The sequence below is a fragment of the Cervus elaphus genome, chromosome 14 (assembly GCF_910594005.1).
Source record: "Cervus elaphus chromosome 14, mCerEla1.1, whole genome shotgun sequence".
In the NCBI taxonomy this organism is placed as follows: Eukaryota; Metazoa; Chordata; class Mammalia; order Artiodactyla; family Cervidae; genus Cervus; species Cervus elaphus.
The window spans coordinates 54745346-54766937 of record NC_057828.1 but is presented as its reverse complement, the minus strand read 5'-3'; the positions used below and the strand labels follow the sequence as shown (position 1 = coordinate 54766937).

Below are 21592 nucleotides of genomic sequence, written 5' to 3'. Positions count from 1 at the left end.
TAAGTATGCTGTCACAGCTCCATTAATACTGTCCTGCCCTCTTACAAAAGCTCGTTAGTGCTCACAGGGGGACAGAGCAAGAGTCAGTTTATTTGTTCTTCAGTCGCTTAGTCCTGTCCAACTCTTTAGGACCCCATGGACTGTAGTATGCCATGGTTCCCTGTCCTGGTTTTTATGGTCCCATATAAAAGGAAACATAACGCAACACCTGGCACCCAAGGCACAGTGGGGCTAACTAGAATCAAATGACTGCTCACTCCCAGTCCTGCTTTCACCTGATTTCTGTGGGTCCCTGGGGTAAACTGCTTACCCTGCCCAGAGCCTCAGTTTCCTCATGTCTAAACTGGGAAAAGGAGAAGAGGGCGGCAGAGGATGAGATGCTGAGATAGCATCATGGACTCAATGAACATGAATTTGAGCAAGCTCTGGGAGACAGTAAAGGACAGGGAAGCCTGGCATGTTGTAGTTCATGGGGACGCAAAGATTCAGAGGCGACTTAGTGAATGAAAAACAACAAATTGGGAAAAATAATCCTTACTTCAGAGATGACAGTGCATCCCGAGTACTTTGCACACAGTAGGCTTCCAACAAGTGCTGCTGAATCTGGAGGGTGAGCAACCTCCAGGGAGGGCAGAAGACCCTCAGCTCCTGCAGCTGGCTCTGAGCTGTCCTCCTGAGGTTGACCCAGCTGGAATGGTGGTGCGAGCTTGTCCAGTTGTTCCGGGTTACACTGACTGTTTTAAATGGTCCTATTTGCATGGAATGAAGCTTGCTATGGTAACAAGGTCTGGTGGCTGGAATCCAGGGCCCCAGTGAAAAATGCAAAGCCTGTGCTCCCCCTGGAGAAAGAGGCACTTGATGGGTGTATCAACTTTAAGGTTACTTCTGTTGTCCCAGGAAGAAGGAGCGAGGTAAACTGAGGCAGCGGGGCCTCCACACTCCTAGCAGGGGGAGGAAGAGGGAAGCCCCATGAAGCCTTCCAGACTTCTCTCCTGGCCGAATTCCTTTTGCCCCCCAATATTTAGCCCAGCTAAGAAGCCTAAGACTGGCTAAGGCCACCGATCTGTGCACCCACCATTTCCGGGCGGTGGGGAGGCCACAGCGCCAGTGATCCACCCTGGGGAAGGAAAGGGCGATTCTTCAGAGGAAGGGGAGACAACACAGGTTGGGGCGCTGAAGATGAAGGTGGAGTGGGATGGAGTAGGGTGGGGGTGGACAGTGAGAGGCACGCGGGGCAGTAGCCCAGTTCCCCGCTGAACATTCCTAACCGCATTTGAAGGAAACAGCTAAGCAAGAACTCCACTCCAGAGCGCGGGCAAGCAGCCCCCTCCCCCGGAGCTCCATCTCCGCTCCCCTCCGGGGCCCCTCTTCCGAGCACCCCTCTCTCCCAAGCACCCACCTCCTCCCCAGTCCCTGCACCCGCGCTAGGCGCGAGTTCGCCAGGGCGGGGGCCGCCCCACCGCTCCAGGGAGGGGACCGAGAGCGGGCCTGGGAGCAGGCGTCCCCCCACCCCTGGCCAGGGGCGCCACCTCGGCCCACGCTGGGCCACCGCCCGCCGCACCCGCCCCACGAGGGGGTGTGTCCCGGAGGTGGGGGGCGCTGGAGGCCGAGGCAGCGCCCCCGCCCCGGGTCCCTGCCCCCTCCTGAGCGCGCGGCGAATGGTAGGCTCCATTGAAAGAGTGCCTGGCGGCGCGCGGTGTCCTTCTCCGAGTCGCTCTCCGCGCCGGGGTCTCGGCGATCTCTGCTCCTCCTCCTCTTTCTCCTCCCCCCTTCCCCCCTCCCCAGCCCTCCGCCTCGCTCCGCCGCGGCTCCGGCTGGAAGCGCCGCTGTCATTCCTGCGCCGGAGGAGCCGGCGCTGCCGGTGCCTGGGGGTCGGGGCTCGGGGAAGCCGGGCCGCTGGGGACCCAACAGGTAGAGCCGGGGGTGCCCGGCCGCGCGCCCCCCAACCCCCGCGCATCATGCAGCTCTTTGTCACCTCTCTCGCCCCCAGGCCAAAATCCTGAGCATGATGGAAGACAATAAGCAGCTCGCGCTCCGCATCGATGGGGCGGTCCAGTCGGCCAGTCAGGAGGTGACCAACCTGCGAGCCGAACTCACGGCCACCAACCGGAGACTGGCGGAATTGAGCGGCGGCGGCGGCCCCGGCCCGGGCCCGGGAGCGGCGGCCAGCGCCTCGGCGGCGGCGGACTCGGCGGCGGCGAACATGGAGAACCACCAGCACAGCGCGCAAGGTAGGGATCTCCTGGCGCCCGGGTCGGAGGAGAGGCGAGCGAGCCAGACCTGGACCGGACCCGGAGGTGCCCGGGGACTCGTTGCCCCCCACGCCCGCGGCGAAACCGCCTTGCATTGTGGCTTGCAACCCTTTCCGCCCGGCGGTGGCCGGTACTGCTCCCCTGCTGGGAGTTGCAGTCTGCTGTCATTAACGAAAACCCGGGCGCAGCGTGCACGGGTTCACACGGTCACGCCGGCCCCGGCCAGCGCAAGCTAGGCGCAGCCGGCAGGTCCCCCCCCGCGGCAGAAAGTGCCCTTTAGATGGTACACAGCCCCCAGCTCCGTGGGCAAACTTTTCATGCTCGGGCCTTTGCAGGGGTGAATGCCACAGCTTCCCCCCCAGTTCCGGAGGCTCCTTTCCTTGGAACGAATGCCCGAGAGGGAGCGCCAGGCTCTGCTGCCGCGTTTGGGGTAGAGGATTGGACTGGTTTGCACTTTTCTCCACGAATGCCAAATCCCTTGTCTCGATTGCATCTGGACTTTATTTTCTCCCCGTTTGAGATCGCGCAGGCAGTGGAATTATATCAATGCAACAGTAGATGTTGTGCTCAGCAGGGAGTTTAAATTTCCAGCAAATATAAACACTGAGAGCACTTTCCACGGGGAAATCTTAGACCTCAAAGGCTGAGTGATGGGCTCCTGGCGAAATGAAGGCGGCGTAGATGGTGGGTTTCCAGGTAGCTGCTGCTTGAAGGGACTCTTTGCAGTTAGGAGGAGAAGGGGAAAAAGGACAGTCTGTGTTGACACTGACAGTGATGAAGCTCTGAAACCCTCATACAAGGGTTAAAGATGGAGGAAGCATCAAAAAAAAAAAAAAATCCATACTGTTTGTTTTCTGTAAATTAGAGGTGCAGAATGGATTTTCAGGATTTTCCCCCCTTTTTTTGTCTAATTGCCCCTTAAGAAAAGTTGTCACTGATTATTAATGTCATTTGATTGCAAACTAAACTACTGAAATCCTGGATGTGACCAAAAAAAAAAAAAAAATCCAGTCTAGGAGGGTCACTTGTGTAAATATGTCACTTAATGACTTAATGTACCAGTGGCCCAGAAGGATTTTCTGGTTTTGTTGTTATTTCAAAGGCTTCTCCTAAGTGTTGAGAGAGAGCGAGCGAGTCTGGTTTCATAGGAATGCCTTCTCTCTGTCAGCCTCTGTTTCTTCCTTACCTTCCTGCAGTAGGCATGCCTTTTTTTTTTTTTTTTTTGGTGTGAGATGTTAAGCTTGAACATTAGCAGTTTATGTTCAACTCAGATCTTAACTTGGTACTTCCGGAGTCCGTCAGGAGTCTTAGGAATCGGGGCAATAATTTGGTACCAAAGTAGCATGACGTCATGGTGGGAAGGTGTGAGAATGGTGCTTGCTGCACAGTTTTCAAGGTGGGTATCTGGTTATTCTGTCATTTATCCCTTGTTATGTCATTGTGTGTGGAAGATGCTCTCTGCTGGCACCTGGGCAAAAAAGAGAAGTTAGACGCCATGGTCAGGCTTTACTTTTTATCAGCACGGATGCTTCCAGCCTTAAAAAATAGCAGAGAACTGGCATTTTGCTGAGAATCAAAAGCTGTGGTAAAGCAGACTGAACAATGCTGGTTTATTTCCCACCATCCGCCCCTTTCTCAGCCGAGGAAAAGTTAAGTGGCTTTTATCTGAGTCCTGGGTCTAGTGCAGTCTGAGCACGCTAAGGAGGTCGGGCCACAATGATCTATAAACTCAACTTGGAAACTGTGATACTTAGCTGATGGTTAAATTGTTGTAGTGGAGCAGTCAGGGGCTGTTTCCTTTTTCTTTTTTCCCTACAAAAATGCACAAGGCTGTGGAAATGGAAATGGCTTTTGGATCTCTTGATATCCCTGAAAACACACAAAACCGGCAGCTTCCTTATATTCTGAGACGTGTGCCTCCCCAGGCCAGGGGCTGTCTGTGGGTGGCTGGAGGAAGGATGGTTTTGATTTTTCGTCTGTGTACCATCGGTATTTTTCAAAACCTTTGCTGGGAGAGTTTAATGATTTTATAATCAGAAAATAAAATGTTGAAGATTTTAACTCAGCTTAATGGTTGGCCACATAGCCCTCTAAATTGATGTCAATTTAAACTGATGTGATGGTTGAAAAGAAAACAAGACCCCCATGTACATTCAGTGGGGTATCATTTACTTATATATAGTAACCATTCCTTCATACAGTCCTTTCGCACTGTTTAGCCTCTGTGAGTGTTTTGGGGTTTGTTTTTATTTTGTTTTGCTTTGTGTTCTCATGACATGTGGCAGCATTCTGCTGGAACAGAAACCTTCTGCAGAGGTGTCTGGTAGTGTCTTCTGCTAGTGCTCTCCTATTCCTAAAGGGAAGCGCTGGGCTCTCTTGGGTTAATTTCAAAGTGTGGTTGATTGGCTTTCTTATGCTTCTTTGTAACATACCTCCAGGAAGGCTCGCAGAAGCTCAGTTCTTGGGGATTCCTCACTGTTCTTCCAAATTAGTCTTCTGTTCTAATTTTGTCTGTGTTGGTGTAAGTCGATGGGCTCAAAGTGCATGAGTATTTACTGTTGTTGAGTTATCACTTTTCAAATCACGGATTTGAATGAGTATCTTTCAAAATGCAAGTGTTTCAGTCGCTCAGTCGTGTCCGACTCTTTGCGACCCCAAGGACAGCAGCACGTCAGGCTTCCCTGTCCTTCACCATCTCCCGGAGCTTGCTCAAACTCATGTCCATCGAGTCAGTGATGCCATCCAACCATCTCATCCTCTATCATGCAACTGTATAAGTTATTTTTTTAACTAAAGGGCATTATGCACATATGAAATGCATGTTAATGTCCTTTTAATAATATTAGCACAAATGGTTACAAGGAAGAGTCATCTTTTGCTCTCCCTGCTGAGAAACTGTTCGATCCATTTCCAGATACTTTTGTTAAAATTTTATTTTTGATGAATTAAACAAGCTCACCAATCCACCAGTGTATGTTTTGTCCCAGTGAGGATATCTGACAGTAGGTAAGTCGATGAAGAAAACTTGGGTTTTCCTAGAGAGTTAATGCAGTGTGTCATTTAAACAAAATATTACCTTGGTTGGTACCCTCTGTGAGCGGGCATTGTTGCTACGTAACGGAGTCTGGAAAGTGAACTGCTGAAAATCTGGGCTTTCAACACTTTGCAGGATCTTCTTTCAGAATCTATGTTGAAAGAACGCTTGGCAGCCAGCCCATCTTCTCTCTCCCAGCTTCAAGTGAGTCGGATAATCCCTAATGAGGATGCTGGCATGCGGAGCGCAGGGCATCCGTGCAGGGTGGCTCTTCTCAAGGCTCCAAAGCTGCCTCTTGGGTTGGTGAGGTCACGACTGCCTTTGACAGGTGGACAGAAGGAGGCTTGGAAAGAACAGAGCCAAGCATTTGTTCCAATTTGTCTTGTTGTTGGTAGCCAGAGAACGGATTTGTTTAAAGTAACATTTCTAAGCTGTTTTCCTCAGCGTAACATCTCTGGGAAATGTGTTTAAAATGCTTGCTGTTCTTTGAGGGGAAAATATAGCAGTTTGTTTCTCTGAAAATGTTTTATCTAATGAATGGCTAATATTAGATTCAGTTGATTGCTTTGCTATGCATAGACTAAAACAATTAAGCTCCACTGTACCCAATGCAAATAGGTGTTTAACTGTATATAACATAAAATACCTATGCTCAGTAGGATGCATACCTACTGCCATGATTTGTGTGTTTTTTAAGGAAATGGTTGTATTTATATGCCTATGTAAGTGGAAATGTTCATAGCATCTTTCGTGGGTGTTGAGGACTTACTGTCTACTGCATCTGTTAGATTAGGAGGGGGAAAAGGGTCATTTTCTTACACCTTTGTAAATTTCCATAAATAGATGCAAGTTTTTTTTTTTCCCCCTAGGCATTAAAATAGACTGTGACTTCAGGTCTGATGGCTCTTATCTAGCATTATGATAACACTGGAAACCCTTTGGTGAAGTATAAATTACCTTGGGACCGAATTGAATGTGTGAATAGTCTGCGGAGATGCTAGACACTGTTGCTTTGCAAAATGAGTTCTCTTTTGGCAACCCCTTTCCACTTCATTCTGCCTCTGTGTACTCTTGTTTTCTCAAGTAGACTTTTATCTTTTTTGAAAAAGAGAATTTTCATGTGGTAGAGAGAATGAGACTAAGTGCAGTAGAATCTTGGGGACTTCTCTTGGCTCACCCCTAAGTTACAGAGCTCATCCAGAACCTATGCCTTGGTTTCTCCAGTCATATCCATGGGCTGTAAGAGACTTGTCTGTCTTTTCCTAATCTGGTAGGCTGTCATGAGATGGGATTTCAAAATTCTTCCTGAAAATCACCGTGCATGGTCACCAAGAGATTACGTACAGATCAGTACAGCGTGAATGAAATTAGTTATTGATTGGCTAGTATTTACTATCTTTGTACTGTCTTTGGAAAATGCCTTTGGAGGACCCCTGAGGTGAAATTTCTGGTTCTGGTTAATTTCATGCTTCCAGCATTTCAGGATTGACTGAGGTTTTTCAAAGCTTTTTTGATCCTAAGTCTGAGCCAATCTGATTTTTATAATAGGAGCCTAATCACACATCCTCCCCATGTAAGACACGGCAGGCTCTCCCCACACCTTCGCCCTCTCTACTCCCTAAGACTGCTGGCACTTTTGAGGAATCCTGTAGGTTATAATTTGTGACTTCCTGGCTGCCAGTGAGCTTGTAGCAGATGGACTTGGCAGGTGGGGCATGCTCATTGGAATGCTGCCGGCTCACCGTGCAAGTCATATGGGGCCCAGAAGGTCAAGCCTGGGGTCCTGGCCATATTCATTGCATATTTCATTTATATTTATTCCTGAGTTATGTAGCAAAGGCAAGTGAAATCCACATGAATTTCTCAGTGTTTTTCAGACTTTTTCCAGTATGGGTTTGTGTGAGCCTTAGTGCTTGGCAGCTTACCCCCTGCCATCTATCAGGCAAGAGTGGAACTTGTTCTGCCTGCTGAGGCTAAGGAATGGGTTTTTAAGTGATCTTGTAAATGAAAACGAGTCCATACTGTTTGGGCTGGATATTAGGGTGAGTAACACATGGGATGACAAGGGGCGCCACCACCAGCAGTCATTGCAATGTCCTAGTCATCTGAAATGCAGGCAAAGACACTCCAGGCAGAATCGTTTAGGAAAAGACAGCTTCTCTGAAGCCAGGAGCGCGCATGGGTGTGTGCCCTCAGTCATGTCCAACTCTTTGCGACCCCACAGACTGTAACCCACCAGGCTCCTCTGTCCATGGGATTTCCCAGGCAAAATTATTGGAGTGAGTTACTGTTTCCTTCCCCAGGGGATCTTCCCAACCCAAGAGAGTGACCATCTATTGTGGCAGATGATACCTGACAACTCAGGACAGGTTAGCATCCTGCTGGCCCATGTCACCATCTTCAAGGTCCCCTACCAGGCCCATCTTGACTATGAAAAAGCTGGAGGGAATCCAGTGAAAGGAATCTTTTCTTCCTCCCCATGTGGTTGAATGAGTCTGTAACATCCTTTCTGGTTTGATGCACCTCAGATCTAGGTGGCAGACTCAAGGCTGTGCGCTGTAGACATGCTTCTCCCTTGGAATCCTAAGCTGCTGGAAACATGAAAGATGCTGAATATAGTTTTAATGAGTTTGGCAAGAACAACTGTTAGAGCAGGTGGCTTCTGTGTGATGGGACATCATGGGTTCTCAATTTGTTTTAGTGTCTTTGTTGACTTGGCCTTGCTGGGCCTTTGGGTCACACTTATGAAAAGCCCCTGTCCCCTCTACCCCTCTGATGAACTGAGACCCTAGCACAAGAGCTCAGATGGAGCTTGTTACAGGCAGGTCTGCAAGCAAAGCACCCCCGAGGCCTCTGCACCTTCTGTAATGGGGAGTCAGGCTGGGAGGATGGAGAGAAATGGGAGGGGCAGCCACCTTCCCAGCTCCCCCCAACCTCTCCTCTTCTACCAGAGCAAATGCTGGAGGAAAGGGGACATAAAGAACCTCCATTCTCAATATTGTCTCAGCTCTACAGATTGTGATGTGTATCATTAAGAAGTAATACAAATCATTAAGGACATAGTACCCTCTAAAGGAAGGTGCGTCCAGAGCTATTACTTTACACTCACCTTTGGCACTTCATTATGGTTGTCGGAGCTCACCTCTTGGGTACATCACAAGACACTGGGTGTTCAAGATCTACTTGCAAGGTTAGCAACCCAAGGGCCACTTGTCACCAATGAAAAGAACCAACTTTATTCAGGGATTGGGGCCTCCTACTCCCTAGACTTTGTATGCTTTCTCTCTTGGGAAGGATGATTCCAGGCAAGACTGGCATCCTGCAGTCTTATTTGTCTCCCTCCTAGTCATACATTTCCTTTCCTAGGTTCTCTCCTAGTGACCTCAGTAGTCTCCAATGGCCCAGGACCATGCCCAACAAAAGACTTGTAACTACTCACAGATTCCTTTATGCTAGGGTTTCCCAGTCTTGGCATTGTTGTCATTTGGGTCAGGATAATTCTTTGTTGGAGGGACATTGTGTGCTCTTTAGGGTATTTAGCAGCATCCCTGTCCTCTGCCCAGCAGATGTCAGTGGACCTTCCACACAGCAGTTGTGACAATGCACAATGTCTCCAGATATTGCCAGGTATCCCCTGGGGACCACATCATCCCTGGCTGAAAACCATTTTTTATGCCACAGACTAAAGGAGGCCCCAGTTGTGAATCTTAGAACGGTAACTCGGTAAGAGCAGATCATTTCATCTGCTTTATTTTCTGCTCCCTTTGCAGCACCTAGAACATTGCCTGGCACAGAGCGAGAGCTTAGTAAGTGATTATTGAGTGAATGAATGAATGAATGCTCAATTACTGAGTTACAGAATGTGCAGACTTTGTCATGTTTTTACATGAAGCTCATTGGTTTAATGGTTGTTATTGTTCAGTTGTTCAGTCATGTCTGATTCTTTGTGTCCCCATGCACTGAAGCACTCCAGGCCCACCCCCGTCCTTCACTGTCTCCCAGAGTTTGCTCAAATTCTTGTCCATTGAGTCAGTGATGCTGTCTAACCATCTCATCCTCTGCTGCCCTCTTCTCCTTTTTTCATTCAGTCTTTCCCAGCATCAGAGTCTTTTCCAGTGAGTCAGCTCTTCACATCAGGTGCCCCAAGTATTGGAGCTTCAGCATCAGTCCTTCCAATAAATATTCAGGATTGATTTTCTTTAAAATTGACTGGTTTGATCTCCTTGCAGTCCAAGGGACTCTCAAGAGTCTTCTCCAGCACTACAGTTTGAAAGCACCCATTCTTCAGCGCTCATCCTTCTTTAGGGTCCAACTCTCACATTTGCATATGACTACTGGAAAAACCATAGGTTTGACGATACAGACCTTTATCAGCAAAGTGATGTCTCTGCTTTTTAATATACTGTCTAGGTTTAATGACACATGGTTTTAACTGAGTCTTTATTTGACACATGTCAACACTAGCATGTTCTAAACATTTTTTCTGTATTCTCTCAATTCATCTTTTAAACTGCCTTCTGAGGTGAGTACTGGGTTTGCCACCTTACACATGAGAAAGTTGAGGCCCAGAAAGGTTATGTGACTTTCCCAGGGTCACTAAGCTCGCAAGTGGAAGAACTAGTAGATGAACCCAAGTAAATGTGACTCCAGAGATTCCTGCTGTCCCAGCTAGGATGTTGTTCAACTTTACATAGTTTTTCCCATTCCTGCCCAAGAAATAATTTTTGTTCTAAAGCTGGCATCATGGTAGTTGTAGTTAGGATTTGCATGTCAGACATTAAGTCTTTCATCATAAATCCTTAGAGCTCCACAGAACAAAATATGCTTTGTCACTGCTATGGAGTCTGTAGCCAGAAAGGTATCTGGCCAGAGGTAACAAGGCAGCTCAGTGGCAGAGCTGTGTTCAAATGTAAGAATCTTCCTTCTCTCTGCCTGGCTGCTGGGCTTAGGCCGCTGAGAGTCACAGAGAGGACTGAACTGTTTGGGAAAGGGGACAGTGAACCCGGGACCTTCTTACCAGGGGCTTGACTCATATTGAGGAAAAGGGATGTTCCAGGAGCAGAACTGGGGAGCTGCAGAGACCTTGGAGGTCATCCAAGAGCACAGTGATAGCAATAGCCAGCATCTGTTGAGACGTTTTTCCTGACTCTCCCAAACTCTGTGCAGTGTGATTGATAACACTGTTTCATCTACTTTCCTATCACAGTGAGTTGGGTAATGTTCTCATCTCCATTCTACAAATGAACAAATTGAGGCTCAGAACGGTTTCATTGTTTTTCCACGCTCTGGACCGTGGTCATCTGCGGGATTGAAATACAGGTTCAACTGACCCTGGAGCCCACCTGCTTCTCTACAACAAAATATCAAGGTACCAGGCAAGCAGCACAAGGAAATGCCAGGAGTATGGTTTCGTCTTTTTTGCCTACAGAGCTACTTACCCACTCCTCTTCTTTTTCCTTTTCTTCTTTTCCCCTTCTCTTCTCTCTGTCTCCATCTATTTTGAGAGATTAGGTACACAGGTTCAAGGACCAGAGATTTAATAAGATATGGAGCAAGCTATCCTGGCACTCATAGTTTAGTAGGTGTGACTGACATGGAAATATAATTACATTTTATAATAAAGGTCTAGACAGGTGTAATGGGAAAATAGATGATGGAGTGACAAATAGAGATGGCTTCACAGATGTCCATGACAGTAGCAATATGTAATAAAAGCATGCTGGGAAAATACATTGATTTGCCTACTAAGGTTAAACTGACCATGAGAGATTATTAAAAAGTGCAACTTTGGGGGTAGGTTGGGATTGGATCCTACAGAGAATAGCTCCTGGCTGAGACTTTCTCCCCCAAAGAAGGAAGATGTGAATGACACAGGGTTTAGATCTTGAATAATAGTTGTTTTTTCCTCCAAAAGAGATGAATTTCAATGCAGGTGTAGCTCTGCTCACCCCCTGTATTATCTTCCTGGTCAAGACTGGGGCTTCTTGTCTGCTGCAGCGTAGCTCACTTTCCTTGATTAGGTTGAATTTTTTTTTAAAACCACTGAGGATGGTGTCTTTAATTCAGTTAGTGCAATTTGGAACACAGTGGGATTTAGGTCACCCTTTCCCCATCATTTTTGCTATTTTGAAATTCTGTGTTCACTATTTCCTGAAGATAGCAAGGTATGAAATTTAGAAATTTGATACTGACCCCGGAGAGTGCAATTGTGGTACCATAGAGCTTGATGAATGATGACTGAGGAGAACTGACCTGTGATTATATGTATATTGATTATCTTAATTAATGCATTCACCAAGTGGATTGCTTTGCTTGTTCCTACAAGGTTTACTATATGAAGTGAGAAAAAAAAAATGGGACTATCTTTTGACACATCTTAGATTTGAGAATCAACAGAAAGGTCATTTTGTGAAGACTGTCAGCCCGTTGGCTAGCAGACATGCTCTGATTGCTCTGTCACAGTTTGACTCGGTACCAGGTAGCCCTGCAAGGAGGCACGTTTAAGTCTTAATAGATGTCCTCTGAGGAAGGAGCATAATCCCTGGTTGGCTTTTCTACAGTGTGGGTCATGATCATCAACCAGTAGAACAGACCTTGTTAAAACTCAGCTGGTTGACACATGGGTTGATCCCACCATGCCTGCGTGCTCTAGTTGCTCACTGGTGTCTGACTCTTTGTGATCCCATGGACTGTAGCCTGCTAGGCTTCTCTGTCCCTGGGGTTGTCCAGGTAAGAATACTGAAGCAGGTGGCCATTTCCTCCTCCAGGGGATCTTCCCAACCTGGGGCTCAGACCTCCGGTCTCCTGAGTCTCCTGCATTGCAGGCAGATTCTTTACTGCTGAGCCACCAGAAGCCCTTGTTCCACCATGGAATAAGTCAAAACCCATCCTTCAACACTTTCAGTGTTATTACTTTGCCTCTAAAGCACAAACTCTGGATAGCATCCTCCATTCACAAAGCCAAGGCTCAGAATCCTTTTTCCAGGCTTCTGCGTTTACCCAGTAGTCTTCCTTTGCACCCAGGAGTTGCTAGGGAAACACTAGAGTTTACTCTACCCAGATCTTTGCAGCATACAAAGACTTGCATAGGCAATGTCTCTGTGGATCCTACCCACTGGCCCATAGGATGGAATTAAGGTAGACACACCAATCTAGTTCTCAAATAAGGAAACTGAGGCACAGTGATTTAAGCTGATTTGTTCAAGATTGTTGAGTTGGTCATTGAACCAAATTCTCCTGTTTCTCCCACTGTAAGATCCCACTGTGACTGCACAATGGTGACAGAGGGCGGCTCCAGAACTTTTGATGGGGTGAGATCTGACCTTGCCTTGACCTTTATCTCCCTTTTAAAAATATTTATTTGTTTGTTTTTGATTGTGCTGGGTCTTCATTGCTATGTGCAGATTTTCTCTAGTTACGGCGAGCAGGGACTGCTCTCTAGTTGGGGTGCACAGGCTTCTCATTGTGGTGGGTTCTCCTGTTGCACAGCATGGACTCTAGGGCATGCGGGCTGCAGTGGTTGCAACTCACAGCCTTAGTTGCCCCATGGCATGTGGGATCTTCCCAGACCTGGGATCAAACCCATGTCCCTTTATTGACAGGCAGATTCTTAACCACTGGATCATGAGGGAAGTCCTGGCCACTCCCTCTTGAGCATGGGCCCTCTGTCTTTTAAGTCCTGGATAGTGACACCATCTCTCATACTCTGTGCTCCCACATCCAGTGTCCTTCCATGGTGAAAGGACAATCAGTTTTACAGATTTAGTCTTATTTTTTTGCATTGAGTTCTTTCATCATCTCCGTGGGGATTTACAATCATTTGATTTCTCTTTTAATGACCTATCTTATTCACGCCTTAGCTTAGACTTTCTCTTCTTCTAGCCTCCCTTAAAGCCTTCCCTGGTGGCTCAACAGTAAAGAATCCACCTGCAATGTGGGAGACCTGGGTTCAGTCCCTGTGTCGGGAAGATCCCTTGGAGAAGGGCATGGCAACCCACTTCAGTATTCTTGCCAGGAGAATCCCCATGGACAGAGGAGCCTGGCGGGCTCCAGTCCATGGGGTCGCAAAGAGTCGGACACGACTGAGCGACTAAGCACAGCACACAGCCCCCCCTTAACGCAGTTCAGTTCAGTCACTCAGTCGTGTCTGACTCTTTGCGACCCCATGAATCGCAGCACGCCAGGCCTCCCTGTCCATCACCAGCTCCTGGAGTTTACTTAAACTCATGCCCGTGGACTCGGTGATGCCATCCAGCCATCTCATCCTCTGTCATCCCCTTCTCCTCCTGCCCCCAATCCCTCCCAGCATCAGGGTCTTTTCCAACGAGTCAACTCTTCGCATGAGGTGGCCAAAGTATTGGAGTTTCAGCTTCAGCATCAGTCCTTCCAATGAACACCAGGACTGATCTCCTTCAGGATGGACTGGTTGGATCTCCTTGGAGTCCAAGAGACTCTCAAGAGTCTTCTTCAACACCATAGTTCAAAAGCATCAATTTTTCAGCGCTCAGCTTTCTTCACAGTCCATCTCTCACATCCATACATGACTACTGGAAAAACCATAGCCTTGACTAGATGGACCTTTGTTGACAAAGTAATGTTTGTGCTTTTTAATATGCTATCTAGGTTGGTCATAACTTTCCTTCCAAGGAGTAAGCGTCTTTTAATTTCATGGCTGCAATCACCATCTGCAGTGATTTTGGAGCCCCCAAAAATAAAGTCTGACATTGTTTCCACTGTCTCCCCATCTATTTACCATGAGGTGATGGGACCGGATGCCTTGATCTTAGTTTTCTGAATGTTAAGCTTTAAGCCAACTTTTTCACTCTCCTCTTTCACTTTCATCAAGAGGCTTTTTAGCTCCTGTTCACTTTCTGCCATAAGGGTGGTGTCATGTGTGTATCTGACGTTATTGATATTTCTCCCGGCAATCTTGATTCCAGCTTGTGCTTCTTCCAGCCCAGCGTTTCTCGTAATGTACTCTGCATAGAAGTTAAATAAGCAGGGTGACAATATACAGCCTTGACATACTCCTTTTCCTATTTGGAACCAGTCTGTTGTTCCATGTCCAGTTCTAACTGTTGCTTCCTGACCTGCATACAGGTTTCTCAAGAGGCAGGTCAGGTGGTCTGGTATTCCCATCTCCTTCAGAATTTTCCACAGTTTATTGTGATCCACATTGTCGATGGCTTTGGCGTAGTCAATAAAGCAGAAATAGATGTTTTTCTGGAACTCTCTTGCTTTTTTGATGATCCAGTGGATATTGGCAATTTGATCTCTGGTTCCTCTGCCTTTTCTAAAACCAGCTTGAACAGCTGGAAGTTCTCGGTTCACGTATTGCTGAAGTCTGGCTTGGAGAATTTTGAGCAATACCTTACTAGTGTGTGAGATGAGTGCAATTGTGTGGTAGTTTGAGCATTCTTTGGGATTGCCTTTCTTAGGGATTGGAATGAAAACTGACCTTTTCCAGTCCTGTGGCCACTGCTGAGTTTTCCAAACTTGCTGGCATATTGAGTGCAGCACTTTCACAGTATCATCTTTCAGGATTTGAAATAGCTCAACTGGAATTTCATCACATCCACTAACTTTGTTCGTAGTGATGCTTTCTAAGGCCCACTTGATTTCACATTCCAGGATATCTGGCTCTAGGTGAGTGATCACACCATTGTGATTATCTGGGTCATGAAGATCTTTTTTGTACAGTTCTTCTGTGTATTCTTGCCACCTCTTCTTAATATCTTCTGCTTCTGTTAGGTCCATGCCATTTCTGTCCTTTATTGAGCTTAGGGACCTGTAAATCAGAGCAGATTGGCACCAGGGGAATCTCCTACTTGTCTTAATCAGTTGGATCTGGGAATGACTCCACATTGAGGACAGTTTTTTGCACCTGACATGACTACTGTTTAGGATTTTTGCATATGGGAAGCACATCTGTGAGGGGACCTGTGGCCTTAGCACATGGGTGTGTGTTCTCTCCAAGTGTTCGGGGCAGGATGTAGCCATCACAGGAAATCTGCCTAATTTCTTTCTCTTCACTGTCCCTTCAGGGTGATGCTATGAAATCTTCAGGGTCTCTTTTATCAGAGTCTTTGAATGAACAACTAACCAAAGCATGTTGGTTTAAATTCTCCGCCTGCTGGTTGTGTAGGTGAGTGTTCTTACTTCTGATGTGGCTGTAACTACCTGAGTAGTTGGGGGAACCTCCTGCTGCTCCAAGTTCACGCCTAGATCTTATACTCAGATCAGTGGAATTTCATCCACAGACCAAAGTCCAACAGTTTGACAGAAAACTCAGGGAAAATTAGAATGGGGTCTTTTGCTGTGCACCTGAGGAGATCAGCCCAGAGCCTCTAAAGCTCAGCAGACAGCCCACTGTGGTTAACTGACACCTAAGCAGCTAATGCAATGGCTGGGAGTCTGATCTCTGTTTCATTTCAATGTGATGAGGAACAGTCACTAAAGGCTTCCCAAACCTCTGACAGCAAAATGGAAATAATATACATTTGAACTTCATTTGAAGATCTATTTATAGTAGGCTCTAGAAAAGCAGAAAGTATTTTTAAGGATCAAAATGTTTTGGTACTTTTAAGTTTTAGATTTGTATTAGCATTAAACACTTAGGATTCCCACCTCTGCCAAGAGATAATATTGCACAGGACATGAAAGAAAGCACTCCCTGATTCTGCGCAGAGTTCACTTCATTGCCTGCTCTTGTGACTTGAGTGATAGAGCTAGGATTGTTGTTGCTGTTCAGTTGCTAAGCTGAGTCTGACTCTTTAAGACCCCATGGACTGCAGCACACCAGGCTCCTCTGTCCTCCACTGTCTCTCCGAGTTTGCTCAAGTTCATGTCCATTGAGTCAGTGATGCTGTCCAACCATCTCATCCTCTGTCACTCTCTTCTCCTTTTGTCTTCAGTCTTTCCCATTATCAGAGTCTTTTCAGATGAGTTGGCTCTTCGCATCAGGTGGCCAAAGTATTGGAGCTTCAGCTTCAGCATCAGTCCTTCCAGTGAACATTCAGGGTTGATTTCCTCTGGGATTGACTGGTTTGATCTTGCAATCCAGGGGACTCCCAAGAGTGCTCTCCAGCACCACAGTTTGAAAGCATCAATTCTTAGGTGCTCAGTCTTTTCTATGGTCCAATTCTCACCACACAATTGCAATTGCACCATATATAGACACTGGAAAAAACATAGTTTAGGCTATACAGACCTTTGCAAAGTGATATTTTTGCTTTTTTAATACATTGTCTAGGTTTGTCATAGCTTTCCTTCCAAGAAGCAAGCTTCTTCTAATTTCATGGCTGCAGTCACCAGCCTCAGTGATTTTAGAGCCCAAGAAAACTAAATTTATCACTGCTTCTACTGTTTTGCCTTCTGCTTGCCTTGAGTGATGGGACCAGATGCCGTGATCTTAGTTTTTGAACGTTGAGTTTTAAGCCAGCTTTTTCACTCTCCTTTTTCTCATCAAGAGGCTCATTAGTTCCCCTTCACTTTCTGCCATTAGAATGGCATCATCTGCATATCTGAGGTTGTTGACATCTCTCCCAGCAATCTTGATTCCAGTTTGTGACTCATCCAGTCCAGCATTTCATATGATGTATTCTGCATATAAGTTAAATAAGCAAGGTGACAATATCCAGGATAGGAGCTAGTAAGCTTTTTCTGTCAAGGGCCAGGTAGTAAATATTATAGTCTTTGCAGAATGAAGAGTATCTATTATAATTCCTCAGACCTGCTGCTATAATGTGAAAGCAGTCATAGATAATAGGCAAATTAATGGGTGTGGTGGTGTTTCAATAAAACTTTATTTACAAAACAGGCACCCTTTGGGCTGTAGTTTGTCAACCCCTTGAACTTGTAGTTCTCTTCCATGTGCCTTCTGATCCATTTATATCCAGCACCTTTACAGTGCTTAGCATACACAAGGAGCTTAATAATGATTAATTAAGCCAGCAAGTTAGATGTGAGCAATAAAACTACTAGATTACAGTGCTAAAGGAGCAGAAACAAAAAGTTAATTACTAGGGGTGTAACAGTTAATGGACAAGAGGAAGAAACATTTGTTAGCAGCTTCATGATTAGTGGTAAAGTCACTTGTGTTTTGTCATCATCACAGACCTTAAAAGAACCATGAAGAGACAAAGAACCACCAGTTACAATGAGATACAGGGCAAGACACTTGACATCTGAGCCTCAGTTTCCTTATTTATGAAATGAGATCATTTCCATCTTCAGTATAATATAGCAGATATATGGGCTTGTACTGTGCTAAGTCACTTCAGTCACACCCAACTCTTTGCAACCCCATGGGCTGTAGCCCACCATGGGATTCTGTCCGTGGGATTCTCCAGGCAAGAATACTGGAGGGGATTGCCATTTCATTCTCCAGGGGAACTTCCCAGCCCAGGGCTCGAACCGAGTCTCTTATGTCTCCTACATTGGCAGGCAGATTCTTTACCACTCACGCTACCTGGGAAGCCCATATGGGCTTAAAGGGGTGAAACCGATCTGATCCAAGTCCTGGAGATAGAACAGATTGTGGGACATTACAGCTCTCAGTTTTCACCTCTGTGACAAGAGGCTGATAATTTCTCCTTTAGGGAGTGATTAGAATGGTTTAGTGCAGAGTTTCTCAGCACTGTTGACATTCTGAGCCAGAAAATTCTTTGCTGTGTGGGTTGATTTGTCAGCATCCCTAGTCTCTATATCGGGCTTCCCTGGTAGCTCAGTGGTAAAATAATCCACTGGCAATGCAGGGGATGTGGGTTTGATCCCTGGGTGGGGAAGATCCCCTAGAAGAAGAAATGCTGACCCACTTCAGTATTCTTGCTGAGAAAATCCCATGGACAGGCAGGCTATAGTCCATAGAGTTGCGAAGAGTTGGACATTATTGAGTGACTGAACATGCACACACTGGTCTCCATCACTGGATGCTGGTAGTACCCCTATAACGTGATAACCAAAAAAGTCTTTAGATGTTGCCCAGTGTGTTTTTTCCTGGGGAAAATTACTCCCTGGGTTAATGGAATAACACATAGTGCACCTGGCATGAAGCTTGGTGGACTTCGGGGTTCAATAGATAGAACTCTTCGTTATTAATAGCATATTGAACTCTGAATTCTCCTCCCTTTGAATGAAATTTTCTTCCTTTCTTCAGTCGATTTCTCTCCCACAAAGGCAAGATTGGATGTTTTTTTCTAGATCCCAGGTCTTTCTCTTGATATTTCTGTGTTTCTTAGAGGTCTTTCTCCTGGAAGGAGCCAGGCTTCCTGTGATGCCCTGCTGAGTATGCTTTCCAGCCCTTTAAACACATGTGTACCTAGACTTGTATTTGAGGTCACGGTCAGAATTCATAAATGGTTCATATGAGAAATCATAGGGATATTTGCAACATAAATGAACAGGGAGGGTTAAGGACTGAAAGTCTTAACTCATAAAGGCTGGCAGGCTGAGGTAGTGGGTGTTGTTCAGAGAAAACAGATAATGTACCTCAAACTAATATCGACAAAATCATCACTTCTCTCATGAGCATGCATGCTTCTAACATTATCCAGGAGCCAGTTTTTAGTGGTTTAAACTTTAGCCAGGATGGCTATTCAGTTTACATCTGGATTTAATGTTTTGTCATCCATATTCCCAGTGGTGCCATGGTTCCTTCCCAGTTTTCACATATACTCTTTTTAATGTTGGAGAGAGAGAGAGAGTGGTAGGGCATTTTCAATGAATTCTGGCCCCTACATATTACTGTTGTATTTTTTTTTTGCCTATCTCTCTGAGAAAATACATAAATGCAAAAGACTGTGTTGAATTCAGCAGCATTATCAAGTGGTTGCTTCTTCTGCATCTGCATGCATTTGGAAGATAATGGTACATATATGCAATAAAAATGATTCATTCTGACCACAGGCAGCACATTGGAGACATGTGGGTTTGGGACTTCCTGTAAGTCACTCTCTCCGGCCACCCAGAGTCTCTGTGGCCCATAGCTTGAGAACTGCAGCTGTAGGATGCATCTGCTGGACATGTGTGTTCAGCCCTATGCAATGCCATTCTCAGCAATGCTATGTGCATTTAGGTGTTTTTGATAAGTGTCTTGAAAAATTTTGCCCCAGGCCTTTGAGTCTTCTCATTTTAAGGTATTCTTCCATTCCTCAAACTCTGCCTCACTGTGACACAAACAGATAAATCTATGATTTGGGCCCTAGGCTTTAAGAAAACTCTTCTTTATTTAGACAAACATTTCTACAGTGACTTTCTGGTATGAATATTGGAAAGTACCAGTTATAGTCAGAATAACAGAACTGGCCCTAAACTAGATTTCAGGCAATATGATTTGATTGGCCAACTGCCATCGCTAACTAGCGTCATCCTGCCCCATCTCCAGCTAATTCCTAAAACCCCTCAAGCATGTGATCCATCATATCATTTTCTCATTTATGCCAGCACTGGATAATGGCCTAATCTCTCCAGCAGCATTCAGGTTTATTAGAGAAGATGGCATTTACAAAATCATTTCACTGTTCCACTGCAAACACCCTAAACTAGTAGGCATCCTCTTATTATAAACCTTCCTTTTAACAATGGTCTATTACCTGCAATTAAAATCACCTGGAAGACCCAGTAAATGGTTTTCATTTCTTTTCTTTTGTATTTGGTTAATATTTACCTGGTGGGTCACCTGGGACTTATGAAGGAACATTTGAGAGAGTCAAGTTTCCAGTTAGAGAAGGCCAACCTTGCTAGGGATGCGAGCTGTCCAGAGGGACGTGGTCATCACTAGAGCCAGGCCTGTTGGAAAAGCTACTCCCACACTGGGTTTAGAAGTTCCAGAGAAGGGACTTCCTTTGTGGTCCAGTGGTTAAGACTCTCCACTTCCACTTCAGGGGGCCCCGGGTTTGATCCCTGGTTGGGGAAACTAAGATAACAGCATGTCAAGGCAAAAGAAAGAAAGAAAGAGTTCCAGAGAAAAAAACAGACTGAATAACAAATGTGATCGTCCCTTTCTTCTGTTTTGCATTCAGATGGGCCGTTGAAGACAAGTTTAGCGGCAACAGTATGCTGTCATCTGAGTATAATGCAGAGATAGTTGAGAGACAGTAATGACTAGGAAAGGGCCTCACTGGCTTTCACTGTAATGACTTGTTTAAACAAACCAAGATGCAGACACAGGTAAGTTCAGAGTTTATAGAGCAGGACAGAAATCTCGAGTCCATGGCCTGGATGCATATCCTATTCTTCTGACACATATTAGCTGTGTGTGGTGGGCAAGCTGCTTTACAGCCTAGCCCTCAGTTTGCTCCTGGGGATAACACTAACCTCAACACCCCAGAGCCTCAAGATCACAGGAGAGGGTGCATCGGAGAGCCAAGCACACCATTTGGCTCTTGCCATGTCCTCCAGAAGAATCACTGCACGTGATTGCGTGCGGTAAACGTGCGCAGGTGTACGGCCTCCCAGCAGGCCCCGGGTGGGTCTGAGCTGTGCTGTGTTTGCTCAGTTAGCATCCGCGAGGCACGCTTTCTGATTGATGAAGCTTGGTGCTGGGCACTGGGGTACTAGGATGCGTAAGGTGCTCACCTTTTGCTGGAAGCCCGAGGAGGAGACAGCAATGGGGGAAGACCCAACAGACAACAAAGAGGACTCGATGCTAATCCTAACTGTACCTGAGACTAAGAAGCAACAGAAAGGGAAGCTCCAGACTCTGCCCTGATTTGTAATGTCGACTCTCTGAGCAGAGACCAGGGTCCAGCACTCCCACCTCCATCATGACTTGAGAAAGGCTTTCTGGGAAGCTGTGCAGGGGCTGGGGCACTGGCTCAGTCAAAATGAGCCCGTTGGAGGAGACCTGGCTGAAGGTCCTCCTGTTTCTGAGTTTCCACATCTTGTGACCTTTAACAGTATCCCGAAGTCAATCAGATTCACCTTAAAGAATAGCGTAGATTATTTAATTTGGAGAATATTGTCTTTCCTGGCTTAAGCAGAGATAATATAAGCCTGTGGCTCTGTCGTAGCCCTGTTTAGGAGAGAGCCTCGAAAACTGGGATGGAGAGAAGGTGGTCGTACCAGAGAAAGCCCTCTTGTGGGTTATGGAATCACAAAATGTGTCTGCTATCCTGGAAGGGAGGTTGAGGACCTCATCAGGGCTTTGTCTTGCAGTTGGACAGACGGAGGCCAGAAAGCGCAGTGAGCTGACTGAGGCCACACAGCGCTTTGTAGCAGAGCCCAGGCTAGACTGGTGGTGGTGTCCTCCTGTCCAATATCTGGCCCCATGACCCCGTAGTCTTCTCATGCGGTGTCCACACGAATG

At 46.3% G+C, this 21592-nt stretch overlaps 1 protein-coding gene across 4 annotated transcripts in view; it reads left to right on the top strand.

Moving 5' to 3' along the window:
• The window catches only part of KAZN (kazrin, periplakin interacting protein), a 1279571-nt gene that overhangs the window by 771414 nt on the left and 486565 nt on the right, over nt 1-21592 (top strand). For all 4 annotated transcript variants that reach the window (XM_043922881.1, XM_043922880.1, XR_006344824.1 and 1 more), the window contains one exon: nt 1991-2231. In XM_043922881.1, the coding sequence (XP_043778816.1) occupies nt 1991-2231 (241 nt within the window). Of the gene's footprint in view, nt 1-1990; nt 2232-21592 lie in introns of those variants that run through there.